The sequence below is a fragment of the Staurois parvus genome, unplaced genomic scaffold (genome assembly GCF_062004578.1).
Source record: "Staurois parvus isolate SC_StPar_1 unplaced genomic scaffold, SC_StPar_1.0 ptg000186l, whole genome shotgun sequence".
Classification (NCBI taxonomy): Eukaryota; Metazoa; Chordata; class Amphibia; order Anura; family Ranidae; genus Staurois; species Staurois parvus.
The window spans coordinates 2,475,001-2,489,630 of record NW_028317982.1 but is presented as its reverse complement, the minus strand read 5'-3'; the positions used below and the strand labels follow the sequence as shown (position 1 = coordinate 2,489,630).

The 14,630-nt window shown below is 42.6% G+C and overlaps 1 protein-coding gene across 1 annotated transcript in view; it reads left to right on the top strand.

Moving 5' to 3' along the window:
- Positions 1-558: 558 nt before the first annotated feature.
- The window catches only part of NSG1 (neuronal vesicle trafficking associated 1), a 134,730-nt gene continuing 120,658 nt past the window's right edge, over positions 559-14,630 (top strand). Inside the window, exons 1-2 of the mRNA XM_089677400.1 lie at positions 559-886; positions 1,677-1,830. Coding sequence (XP_089533526.1) covers positions 1,702-1,830 — 129 coding nt within the window. The 5' untranslated portion in view covers positions 559-886; positions 1,677-1,701. The remainder of the gene's footprint in view (positions 887-1,676; positions 1,831-14,630) is intronic.

The window sequence follows — 14,630 nt, the reverse complement described above, 5'->3', positions numbered from 1 at the left end:
TATCATGTCGGTGAGGTAGTTTGGGGCAGCGTTATGAATGGCTTTGTATGTCAATGTTAGTAGTTTGAATTGAATGCGTTGGGCAATCGGAAGCCAGTGGAGGGAATGACATGTATTTATATGCATATCTAAATTACTGACCTTGGACGCAGATCTTCCTATTTTGATTTTATGGATCTGAATGTGTTTCAAGTTTACTGGTCTTTATGGACAGTGTGCATGTGTTTATTAAGAACAAAAAAAAATGCATTCAGATCTTTAAAAAAAAAAAAACAGTACTGATAAAAACTGTGATTTTATGTGCCATTAGAAGCATAAAGGAGAAATAAGGCAAGGCATTAAATTGTAAGCTCCTGGGACGCATGTGAATGGAATAATTGTCTCTACTTAGATTTGTAAGTTAATAAAACATGGAAATCAGCAGAAAAGGTGTGGAAAGGGTTAAACGTGATTTCCACAATGGCACAACCTGGGGACAGATCTGAGGAGGTGGGAGATGGCTGGATGGTTTTGCACCAGATACCAGGGAGGGACGGGAGGGGAGGAGTTGATGGTGGCCTCCAGGGGGTTTCTTTGTGTTGGATTCAGCAGCAGCAGCAGTAGCAGCCTCCAAGCTGCAGACCCATGGGTCCATGCAAATTCAGCTATCATAAAGTGTCAAGCCCTGCACATCCTGTCTCCTGCTCCGCATCCCCTGTGCTCTGAGCTGCGTCAGACTGAGGATTCATCCACTGCTGTGCAGACCTCACACAAAGGAAGTCAATAATCCATCCATAGAGAGAGGGCTCCAAGGGCCCCCAACACCCCCATAGATCCTCCACCCCACCAGAAAAGAAGAGGAAGGTGACTGTGTGGATCAGTGCAGGTACCTGGAGTCATCCCCTTGGTAAGCAAAGCATCCCTTTATTATTCTGGTGCTAGCGATGTGAGCAAGTAGTGCTTAACATTTAATCAATAGGATATACGTTCTCTCCAGCACAATCTATCAGTTCCAATTTGTCCTTCTGATAAAAAGGCTTTGAATTATTAAAATCTGCATCGTGAGGATATGTAGCTAGCACAGCTATGTCCTTCAAAGAACATACGCCCCACTCTTGCATTCAAGAACTTTGGGGTTCATTGAAACTGCTGTGTCTAGGGTACCTGGATAGAGATATTCTGACAAAAGAAATGGGTTTCCCTGCTTCCCGATGTTGTTGTTCCTGGAATAGGTTCAGGTTAAGCTTGAGACTTTGGTGGACGCATGCAGGACATGTATTTTGTTCTGAAAGGAGATCAGAACATCACCATGCAGATGGGGGGATCAACTATCATTTCCTTGATCGGGGTATCTTGGTTACCCATCCTCACTCTAGAGATTGGGAAAAATTTCAGAGAGCTGCCTGGTCCGGGAATCCATACATTGATTTATTATAGGTATGGATAGAGTTTAGGAAGAAGATCTGGGGAGCTGAGTTGTGAGCCTTGCAGCAGATAGGATGCAGGGATGCCAGATTTCATTTAACGCTGGAATATGTGTGATCAGAACCCCCTCCCCTCTGATGTGAGTGTTACTCCTTTTGTTCAGCATCTGGAGGCTCCTCAGTACAGTAATTCATGGTACACATCCCCGGAGGCAGGCAACGGAGGTGCTGCATCTCACAGCTTTGGATGATCCTGTGGTTTTTGCTTTACAGGGGCACTTAATATTAGTCCGGCAGGATGGTGAAACTGGGCAACAATTTCAGCGAGAAGGGTGCAAAACCCCCTATGTGCGAAGATGGATTTGATACCATCCCCCTGATGACCCCTCTGGACGTCAATCAGCTGCAGTTTCCACCTCCAGACAAGGTATGTAGAGAGGGTGGGTGCGAAGACACTGAGGTTGGCATTGCCAGCTGAATTCTTTGTAAATGTCAGGTGTTTTAAAGTGTGAGCATTCTTAGTCACCAATCTCTAGGACAGAACATGGGTATGCAGTCATTTAAACTGAATTGGTATCAATTGAATTGCATTTAATTTGACATGCTATGAAATAAATTACTTATTTAATTAAGTTAATAAATATTCTTATAGCGTCCGTTAAAACATTTATATTGGTCGTATGAACTTACACAGGAAATTTGTATCACTTGTTAGATTTAACCCCCCAGTTTTGTTGCCTTGGTATATTGGAAGGAGTACACTTTAAACCCATACTAACAATTAAAATCTCCCACGTAGCCTAAAATCTGCAGTCTGCACCCGTTGCAGAGACCATTATGAGAAGGCTCTTGGTTTTGTCTCGCCTGTTTTAGCATTAATTATGACTGAGAGAGCGGCCTTAACCCACTGGAATATATTGCTGCATCACAGAAGGTGTTTACCAGCACAATATTGTTATTAGGCCCGCCGTGTCAACCAGCCGCTGTGTTTTCAGATGGAATTTGCATGACATATTTGTTTAAAAAAATCAGGAGATTTTATATATAGCGAAAGTGGAAGCTGCACAATCAATTCATAGAACACTAGGGAGGTACACAATAGGAGGTGTAATTCACAAGGGCACAGTACAAAAACATACCAAAATACTAATTTCCCCAGCACTTAGATCTGCTGGGCAGCAAATCAGACCCTATTAAATCTGTCTCTATTTTTTTATTTAAAAAAAGAGGTTCCGGTTGCACATATTTAAAAAAATAAGTTAAAGTGCCCCTCTACCCATGTCCTGCTGATTATACTTGCTGGTACTATCCCTGCACCCTGTTTGCCCATCAGAGCCAAGGGAGATTCCTACTAGGTATGGGGGAGCATGTGATCTCTCTTCTTATTCCCATCATGCAGCAATGGAGGCCCATATGGCCAATCATCAGGCCTGAATGTTGCCACGTGTTGTTGGGAGGGTCCTTATCCCTGTGTAAGCTCTGACTAAGCTGACAATGAGCTAAAACAGGGTTTGTTTCACTCGGCTCTGCAAGATGAATATAGAAAAGTGGGAGGATTGTGGGGAAGGTAAGTATCAGTTATGGAGACGATGAGCTATGAAGTGAACCAAAAGACAAAGTAAAGATTCGGTCTAAGGCCATTGTATCACACAGCAATTGTACTGTTCATGCAATCTGCTGCGGGTTTCAGTTAAAAGTTAACGACACCCAAAAGCAGGTCACAGAACACAGTGCATTTGCATGAATCGGATTGGCCCATATGGCCAATCGCCAGGCCTGAATGTTGCCACATGTTGTTGGGAGGGTCCTTATCCCTGTGTAAGCTCTGACTAAGCTGACATTGAGCTAAAACAGGGTTTGTTTCACTCGGCTCTGCAAGATGAATATAGAAAAGTGGGAGGATTGTGGGGAAGGTAAGTATCAGTTATGGAGACGATGAGCTATGAAGTGAAGACAAAGTAAAGATCCAGTCTAAGGCCATTGTATCACACAGCAATTGTACTGTTCATGCAATCTGCTGCCGCTGTCAATTAAAAGTTAACAACACCCAAAAGCAAGATGCAGAACACAGTGCGTTTGCATGAAACGGATTGCATGGGTATGAACATCCATGTGATCTGATTTCAGTCCAGCAAAAAAAAGTGCTATAAAAAAATGATGGGCTCAAATTGCACCACACAGAATCATATGTGATTTACACAGGAATGCAATATGACAGCGTAAACCATGCCTAAAGCCGGGATGTGAAGCAATATTACTCATGTATTGTCAAATTTAATGTACTTCAGTTATGCGTGGTTCACATGGTAGTTAGTTTTTTTTTTAAAGTCGGGGATTGCATAAAAACTACCCTTGCAGTGCTCCCCCTACCTGAACTGCAATGGTTAAAGAGTATATAAACCCAACATTTCATATTCCTGATATGTGCCTGCTGTACCATGTACTTGTGTGAAAAAGTAGCCTCTTCTCTTTGTATTGCTTCCTTTGTATGAAATCCCTGGTGATTCTGCCAGTCCCTCTGCTTTCCTAGAGAAACTGACCACACTAGGCACGAAAGCAGTGTGGTCAGTTCTCTAGCTGTTCTCCTCCAATGATTGGACTTCTGCTCACACGCCCCTCTACACAGCCATTCACTGGGAAGGTCAGCTTGCTGCTGTTTCTCCTCCCCCAGCTCTCTGTTCTCAGCTGCATAACGAGCTTAGAGGGTATGTGATCACTTATAAAGCAGGGGGAAATGTATTTATAATTTATTTTATATGTATACACCAATGTTTTGCCTTTCATTTCTATTTTGACCTGAATATGTTGTTTTACAAGGCAAGGGTTTACATATACTTTAAGTCTAGAAGGTAGAGGAGAATGTTTACTGTGACAGACACAACCAGGACAGGGCCTTCAGGAGGGCCCCATAATTCCTCTGACCATTAACCTGTATAAGATTAATACCACTCTTTTCCATCCACTCCAGAAGGGAAGCTGTATTGTCTTTACTCAGAGAATTAATCCAAGTCTCACTCCCAGTGTTCATCACATTGTTGTCCATCATTATAGAATGATCTGCTCTCTATATGGGCCATAATCAGTGGGTAGAAAGCTAGCCCCTAGTCCCCCCCAAAAGCCTCAGTCCTGGTTGGGTCTGTCACACTTACAATACTCTTCGCTCTAGTCGGTTTTGGCACTCCACTCTTTTGCATGATAATCCAGGCTGAGGGTGGTCCCTTGCCATCCTGGCAATACAATTCAGGACAATTGGTCATGCACTGTAGTTGATGACATCACAGTGAGACCATGTTTGGGAGCAGCTTAGAGAGGGGGCTTCGGGGCACTGTTAGCACAGATGGAGGACACCTGCTGGAGTATAGGAAAAGGTAAGTATTATGGCCTAGAACACGGGTCTCAAACTGGCGGCCCTCCAGCTGTTGCCAAACTACAAGTCCCATGAGGCATTGCAAGATTAACAGTTACAAGCATGACTCCCAAAGGCAGAGGCATGATGGGACTTGTAGTTTCACAACAGCTAGAGGGCCACTAGTCTGACACCCCTGGCCTAGAACTAACAAGCATTATCCCATGCAGTGGAGGGCTCCACTACAAAGGGATTTTTTTATGATACCCAGAGTTGGTCTGTATGGGGCGATTCAGACATATGCTTTACTATCCTCACCTTGACATGCATTTTTCATACGTTAACCTGCATTGCAGTGAGTCTGCCCATTCATTGTGAATAGGCTGCCCATGCACCACAGCAGAGGTCGTAACATACCGGCAGAATTGTTTTCACTGCAACACACAGACTGGTTCACATCTGTTTACTGTGGTGCGCTAAAACGCTCACATTAGCTAGCTAGGTGCCTTGGGGTGCTCTTCAGAATGAATGGCACTGCAAAGACCAGCACTGTGTATAGTGAATTACCACACATTGCAGTAATGTGCATTTTATTTCCTTCCACCTTAATACACAGATGTGAATGTGGCGCACGCACCTACGGAGAGTATGGGCCCCCTCCAGTCCTCCAGATTGTGAGGGCCTCAGTGCTAGAACTTACAGAGCTATAGTGTTCTCTCTCTCGAAAGTTGGATTCTGTTTGCCATGGGCAATGAGTATGTCTGATTTCATTTAGAAGCTTAGGGTTGGTAGATCAATAAAAGATGATTTCTAATTGGTTGCAGTTGGTAACTTTATGCCATTTTTGTCTACATTGTGTTATCCTATAACCTAGGGTTGTCACATCTTCCTTGTAAATAATCTCCAATAGAAGCAAAGCATTTTTCTGCCATTTGAAGGGTCAGTCCACTCAAAACTGATATTTCAGTTGTTGGAAACTAGTGGAAACTTGGAAGGTAAACCCACTATTGCTTTTTTACATCTCACAGAGACTGTATTAGTGAGATTTCTGCTCTTGAGTTCCTGAATCTGCTTATCTAACATGGCTGGTATGAAATGGCCCCACTTTCCCTGCTGGATGCTGCATATATTAATGGTCAGCTCTTGCAGCACTGTGGTCCTTGGTTTGTGTCATGGCGGGGACATTGTCTGCATGGAGTTTGCATGTTCTCCTTTCACACTATCAGCCCCAACAACAGAGAAAGCCCTCTGACTCCTCATGGAGAAAAACACTATATAAATTATCAAATATAAATTCATAATTTATCCTATGAAAAACATAACAGACGGGTGGGAACATGCAGAAATTGGAGAGTACCTCCAAAACTTCCAAGTGGGCAAGAACAGCACCAAAGCATGCAAAAGAGAGATCTCGTAGCTAATGACCCCAAGAGATATAGGAAATTAGCAGGTGACTTGGCCCAGCAGGTTCCACCCATAACTGAATTCGGTTTTAAATGGAGTTTTCCTTTAATTACATTGTGCAGTTGCTATGAATAGAAAGGGGAACTACATTTTTAGTAGTTGGATATAGTTCGTCTAAAAACGTATTTTTGATTGGTTGCTGTTCGTTCTGTTTTTAAATAAAGTCCAAAGAGATTTTCCATAAATTAGACACCATTGCACAAACCCGTATGCTTTGCTTCTCCAGTGCTTTTCTGTTCTGATACATGGCATATATTCTGATACAGGGGAGTCCATTCTATGTTTGGGTTGTCACATGTCTTCTGCAGCCATGGTAGTATTAATATATAATCGGGGTATTGCAGCTGAAATGCAGTCCTGGCAGGGCTTGCTCACTTATTTATAATCTGGCTGATGTCACCCAGTGCACTCATCACAGCTTGTGCATTCCAATGTGCAGCTCAACTGCTGCTGGAAGTCAATGCAAAAGGCTGATCTATTCTTCAGAGATTGGGGACAATTTACTAAAGGAGCAATGTTCACCTTATTCCACATTCACCATATGCTGTTTTGGCTGGGCTGAGCTGACAATGGCTCCAGCAGCTCCAGAGACATTACATATCTCAAAGTGTGTAAACAATATATCCATGTACAGTATATATATATATATATACAGTTGTGTTCAAAATAATAGCAGTGTGTTGAAAAAAGTGAATAAAGCTCAAAATCCTTTGTCATGTTACAACCAAAAACAGAAATGTATTTTGGGATTTTTTGTGATCGACCAACACAAAGTGGCACATAATTGTGAAGTGGAAGGAAAATGATAAATGGTTTCAAAATTTTTTACAAATAAATCTGTGAAAAGGGTTTTGTGCATTTGCATTCAGCCCCCCGAGTCAATACTTTGTAGAACCACCTTTCGCTGCAATTACAGATGCAAGTATTTTTAAGGATGTCTCTACCAGCTTTGCACATCTAGAGAGTGACATTTTTGCCCATTCTTTGCAAAATAGCTCAAGCTCTGTCAGATTTTCAAGTCTTGCCACAGATTCTCAATTGGATTTAGGTCTGGACTTTGACTGGACCATTCTAGCACATTAATATGCTTTGATCTAAACCATTCCACTGTAGCTCTGGCTGTATGTTTCGGGTTGTTGTCCTGCTGGAAGGTGAACCTCCACCCCAGTCTCAAGTCTTATGCAGACTCTAACAGGTTTTCTTCTAAGATTGCCTTGTATTTGGCTCCATCCATCTTCCCATCAACTCTGACCAGGACATAGGGGATGTAGTTGTCACCAGGATATCAGGCAATAAAAAATGTCTCCCTATCAGGGTTATAGGTGGCAATAAAACTCTGGCCAGGTTCCCTGTCCCTGCTGAAGAAAAGCATCCCCACAACATGATGCTGCCACCACCATGTTTCATGGTGGGGATGGTGTGTTCAGGGTGATGTCCAGTGATAGTTTTCCGCCGCACATAGCGTTTTTCTTTTAGGCCAAAAAGTACAATTTTGGTCTCATCTGACCAGAGCACCTTCTTCCACATGTTTGCTGTGTCCCCCACATGGCTTCTCACAAACTGCAAATGGGACTTCTGATGGCTTTCTTTCAACAATGACCTTCGTCTTGCCACTCTGCCATAAAAGCCAGCTTTGTGGATGGAACGACTAATTGTTGTCCTGTGGACAGATTCTCCCACCTGACCTGCGGATCTCTGCAGCTCCTCCAGCGTTACCATGGGCCTCTTGTCTGCTCCTCTGATTAATGCTGTCTTTGCCAGGCCTGTCAGTTTAGGTGGAAGACCATGTCTTGGTAGGTTTGCAGTTGTGCCATACTCTTTCCATTTTCAGATGATGGATTGAACAGTGCTCTGTGAGATGTTCAAAGCTTAGGATATTGTTATAATCTAATCCTGCTTTAAACTTCTCCACCTCTTTATCCCTGACCTGCCTGGTGTATTCCTTGGCCTTCATGATGCTGTTTGTTCACTAATGTTACCTAACAAACCTCTGAGAGTTTCACAGAACAGAACAGCTGGTATAACACTTGCCTTCCAGAGGATTTACCCCCCTTCCTGATCAGGCCATTTTTTGCGATACGGCGCTGCATTACTTTAACTGACAATTGCACGATCATGCAACGCTGCAACCAAATGAAATTTATGTCTTTTTTTCCTGGTGATTGACAGCAGAGGCTGCAATGCTGGTAAGGCGCACAGGGGGCTCGCGCGCGCACCCCCTACCCGGAACTGTAAATATATATATGATTTTGTGCACCTGTGCCAGTATTCCTGCTATATGGCGGCCGGCCAGGAAGCGGTTAAATGACACACAGATGGACTCTGTTTACTAATTAGGGGACGTCTGAAGGAAATTGGATCCACTAGATTTTAGCTAGGGGTATCAGATTAAAGGGGGCTGAATACAAATGCACGCCACACTTTTCATATATTTATTTGTAAAAAAATTTTGAAAAGCATTTATCATTTTCCTTCCACTTCATAATTATGTGCCACTTTGTGTTGGTCTATCACACAAAATGCCAATAAAATACATTTACGTTTTTGGTTGTAACATGACAAGATTTAGAAAATTTCAAGGGGTATGAATACTTTTTCAAGGTACTGTAGGTGACACAGAACTGAAGTTAGGTTGGCAGAGGTGCCAACGTCAAAATATTATTATTTTTTAACAAATACCTGCAAAAACATTTATGGTATTAGATACTTTTTATAAAAACTCAAACTGAACTGTATTCTATCATTTTGAATATACTGTCATTAGAGCTGTTATTTGACATGCTTACACCTGGGAGCAGAAAGATTAGGAGTCTGTCCTTTCATATAGTACAGATAAAGTCATCTGGAATGAGTGCCATCCCAGGCATCCTGTTTGTGCCGCGTGCCACGTACCCCTTCAAAATTCTGCATTCAGAAGAAGAGTATAAAGCTGGAACTGTATACAGCGGACTAGAGTTCTACAATGCAAAAGTAAAGATGGGTCAAAATAAATACAAAAAAAGTCCCCAGGAGCTGGGAGGACATTTGATGCCACACTAGAATAGATGGTTGTAGAGCTCCTGTGTCATTTCTAAACCACAGTGATAAGATACTGCTGCCACATGAAAGGTTAGGACAGTAAGGACACCTCCGATAACAGAGATGAAAGATCCAATATCTCATCTCTGCTAACCTTTTCCTTCACAGCCGTCTTTTATCAGGATGTTATGAGGGGACCTGCCATGATTAAATCACAGGATATGCCACTTAAACTGATTCTAAAAGCTGCAAACTACCAGGCTGCTATCCTGTGAGCCAAAGACCCCGAACAAGCATTCAGGTCTGAGGTCCTAACTTCACTGAATACATACTACTTCCAGATTTTGGATAGTTTTGTGTGTCCTTACCCCAGGTTAGCTTTGTGTGTCCTTACCCCAGGTTAGTTTTGTGCATCCTTACCCCAGGTTAGTTTTGTGCATCCTTACCCCAGGTTAGTTTTTTGTGTCCTTACCCCAGGATAGTTTTGTGCATCTTTATGCCGGGTTAATTTTGTGCGTCTTACCCCAGGTTAGTTTTGTCTGTCCCTACCCCAGGATAGTTTTGTGTGTCCTTACCCCAGGATAGTTTTGTGCATCTTTATGCCAGGTTAATTTTGTGCGTCCTTACCCCAGGTTAGTTTTTTGTGTCCTTACCCCAGGATAGTTTTGTGCATCCTTACCCCAGGTTAGTTTTGTCCGTCCTTACACCAAGTTAGTTTTGTCCGTCCCTACCCCAGGTTAGTTTTGTGCGTCCTTACACCTAGTTAGTTTTGTCCGTCCTTACACCAAGTTAGTTTTGTCCGTCCTTACACCAAGTTAGTTTTGTCCGTCCTTACACCAAGTTAGTTTTGTCTGTCCTTATGCCGGGTTAGCTTTGTACATCCTTATGCCGGGTTAGTTTTGTGTGTCCTTATGCCGGGTTAGTTTTTTTTTTTTTGTTTGTTTACGGACTATTATATGTTCACTTATTTTTTTTTTATGTGTTTGCTCATAAATATACTTTTTGTATGTGTGTTTCCTGGCACTATTGTATTTAATTGATCCCACATTTAGGGATCCATTTTATGTCACTGTTTACTTTTTGGCTTAATTTAGCCATTATTTGTCACGATCTGCATGATATTATTGATCCCTGTTAGGGGTTCACGTTCTCATTTTCACCATAATTTGCATGAATTTATTGATCCCTATTTAGGGATTCACGATTATTTGTGTTTTATTTTATTTTGTGTTTGATCCTATTTTGGATAGTGGGGGTATTGGTTCCTGTTTTTTTATACCAGGTGTGATCACTTTTCCACTTGAAATCCCAGAGAGGATCAATCCACTGATTTATTGGCACATATATATATTTTATGTCACTTTATATTGAGATCCCCAGAAAGGATCAATCCAATGATTTTTTTGTCGCATATAATTATGTCACTATGTTTGTTTTTGCCATATTGTATTATTTTATTAGTAGGGTAGCGCTGCATAATTTTGGTTTTGTTTTTATTTCCACATGGTATATGGTTAGGTGCTAGCAGCTCCCACTCACCTAATTTATCATGTAATAGTAGCACAGGAGATCTTCATTATTTTTGGTACATATAGTGGGATTTTTTTTTAAACTAGTAATGGCCGTGATCAGCGAATTATAGCGGGACTGTGGGACTGCAGCAGGCATTCTGACACTGGGGGGAACTGACTTGGTGTCAATGATATCCCTAGTGACATCAATACTGTGATCAATGCTAAAAAAAAGCACTGACACTGTATTAATGACACTGGGCATGATGGGGTTAACATAAGGGGTAATCAAAGGGTTAACTGTGTGCTGGGAGTGTTTTACTGGGGGGCGGTGTGTTGGGGCTTCACTGTAAGCACACTGCTCTGGATGGTTGTGCTGTGCACAGGCATCCAGAGCAGTGTGCCTTAGTCGACAGGAAGGAGGACTGTTAGTAAACAAAGAAGCCCTCCTCCTCCTCGGAGATCCTTGGTAATCACCGGGCGCCGGTGGGTAATCACTGGCCGGGACCCAGTGATTGACAGCCACGACCACAGCTCCCTACCTGGAAACTCAAAATCTCGTATATATACGTGTTTTTGTGCACCCCTGCCGCCCTGTAGCAGTATATTTGCTATAGGGCGGTCGGGATATGGTTAACATACACACCGGCAGTGGTTCTCATGAACGGGGTGCGATTCTGATGCGGTGTGGAATTTGCACAGAAAACGCTACGAATTCCGCACCGCATCAGTGTGAACCAGGGCTTAATGTTTGCTATCAGACAGACCCTGTGAGGTAAAAGGATCAGCTTTCAAACAGAGCCTGCCTATGTCATTGACAGATGCAAATGCCTTTATCTACACATTTAACTGAAATGTTACCCATAAACAAGGTTTATAAAGCTTCACTCTGAGCAGATCTGAAGACAGCATTAAAAGTGTTGCTAAACCCGGACCCTGCATTCACTATATCTGGTCTCCGACAGTACACACAACATGGAAATTCAATTATTTTAGTAAATATAAACTGCTAAATACCTTTTCTCATCAGCAGTTAGAGCAGTCTTGTGACTTATATCAGTGTCCAGAAGAGCACTGGTTAATGCTTGTAGGAGGAGTTTTCTTTTTGCTGTAGGAAGATGCATAATCCCTGACCTCTGTCTAGACAGTGATGATTGGCCCTGTGTTGATCACATGCACTCTCCTAGGAAAAAAAAACACCTCTCTAGCAATACACACCAAACTGAGCATGTGCAAATACCTACAGTTCAGTCTACCTTATCAGGAGATAACAGGTGGTTACTTGAAAAAGGTGAGGAACAGAGAAGAAAGGATCAAACAGCCTTTTTACACAATGCAGAGGATTAACCCCTTAGGCTCCACAGTGAGCATAACAAGCATGCTTTACTGCATATACAGACTGATTTTACTGTTGTGGTGTTTAGTAACACTTTTATACAGATGTAATATAAAATATGTATTTTTAAATTCAGCTAGTGTGAGTGCTGTGTGCTGTGCTTACAGAGAATGCGCTGACAGGAGAAGAGCACAGTGGGATGACCAGTGTTTTTATTGTGTTGTTGTTGCTGTGTTCATTCAAGGATCTGACTGTCTGGAAGGGTTTTGTGTATCAAAAAACTGGCTGCACAGAATTACAAATTATCTGACGTGAATTCCAACCACTATTCCTTGGTGCCACCACAGTTATTTTTTTTGTTTGGCTTATGCTGTCCATATTTTCCATTGACACTTTGAATCATTTAGTGATTTCTGTAAAGTGCTCCCTAAAGTGGAACTACACTGCATTTGAGCACCACAAACTAAAAACAATGTTTAATTCATGTTTAACCACTTGCTCTCCAGAGGATTTACTCTCCTTCCTGACCAGGCCATATTTGCGTTACAGCACTGTTACTTTAACTGTCAATTGTGCGGTCATGCAACACTGCACCCAAATGAAATTTATGTCCTTTTTTCCCACAAATGGAGCTTTCTTTCGGTGGTATTTGATCACCTCTGCGGTTTTTTATTTTTTGTGCTATGAATAAAAAAAGACCGACAATTTAAAAAAAAATATATATATATTTTTTAAATTTTATTATTTAAAAAAATCAAATTTCATCATAACTGTAGGCCAAAAATTCCCAATACTTATAAATTAATTGGTTTGCGTGAAAATTATAGTGTCTACAAATGATGGTATATATACTGAAATTTTTATTTCTTTTATGCTAGTAATGGCAGCGATCAGCGACTAATACCCGCACTGCGGGACTGCGGGACTGCGGGACTGCGGCGGGCATTCTGACACTGGGGGGGGGGAACTGACTAACTGTCACTGACATCCCAATGACACTTATACAGTGATCAGTGCTAATAAAAAACAATGACACTGTACCAATGACACTGGGCAGGAAGGGGTCTGAGACGATCAAAGGGTTACCTGTGTGCTGTTTTCCATAATGTGCTGTGTGTGTTTTACTAGGGAAACATGCTGCTGTGTATTTCTCTGCTGTGCAGAGAAATACAGAGCAGTATGTCCTTGATGGAAGAAGAGAGGCCTGTGTTGCTTACACACAGGTCTTTCCTCTGTCAGTTTCACTCGGTGATCATGGGCAATCTGCGGCTGGGTCTCGGTGATTGACATCTGTAGCCACCAATGGCAGTGTGCGTGTCCCTTACCCAGAAATGCAAATCACGTATATATATATGTGATTTTGCGCATCCTCCGCCCTGTAGCCGTAATTCTACTATAGGCCGGTGGGCAAGCGGTTAAGCAATTTTCTTTCCTTCAACTGTGGGTTGACGGAAATAAAATCACTTGATTCCCGCATCAACACAATCATTGTTGATGGGGAATACATTCTGCTGCGCTATTGTATTCTGACAGCGGAAGGTTTCCCCTCTGTCAGGCTGGTTGTATTGAACTGGCTGAATTTCGAACCATCTGTGGCCGGCTTATAGTGGTTTTAAAGGCTCAAGGTTTTTCACTTACTCTATGCATGAAGGTAAAAAACCTTGTGTGGAGCCCCCCACCCCCAATCCTTACCTGAGCCCCCTCCAATCCAGAATTAGTTCTTGACAGCCTCTGCTGTCTGGGGACTCTTCCTCCTCATTGGCTGAGACAGCAGCAGGAGACCACTGGCTCCTGCTGCTGTCAATCACAGCCAGTGAGCCAATGAGAAGAGAGCTGGGAGGGAGCGAGCTGTGGCTCTGTGTCTTATGGAAGTGAGTCAGATGTTGGGATTGTGCTGGAGGGTCAAGTGAGGAGTCACCACCTTTTTCATTTGTAGGCTACTTTTTTATATATGTTTTAATTATTGTTTGAAGGTTTAATATGTGGATTTGTGTTAGGGGTATGGTTTAGGGTCTACACTGAGGTTAAGGGTTGTGTTTAGGGAACTGAGGGAAACGTGAAATTCTATATATCACTTACGATACAATTGTTAGAATACATGAGCAACAAACAAGCAATCGTGACAGTACAGTCATACGAGAGGCATTAGGGGTGTGATGAATTACTGTGGCACCCTGGAGAGATAGGAGGTCAGGTATTGGGAGGTAGCTGGGCAGGTCAGGTATGAGCAAGTCATTGGATGGTCAGGTATGAGGAGAGACAAAGCAGGTCACAAGAGGACAGAGGGGAAAATGGGGTATAACAGGGTCGGAGGAGAAGTTGCAGTACAATAGAGGGACAAAGGGAGAATTGGGGTACAATAGAAAGGCAGAGGGTGAATGAATGGCCTTGACTCTCAAGAGGCTTGTGCTCTGCAGGCTTTTTGGAAAGCCCCTTGTTACTCATTGGAGACACCCTTGTTGCTCTTCTCCATCTTGTAGATCCTGCTGATGGGCCAACATTGCAGCCACACAGTCACCAGAGTGTCTTGCAGCTTGGGGTAATAACAATGA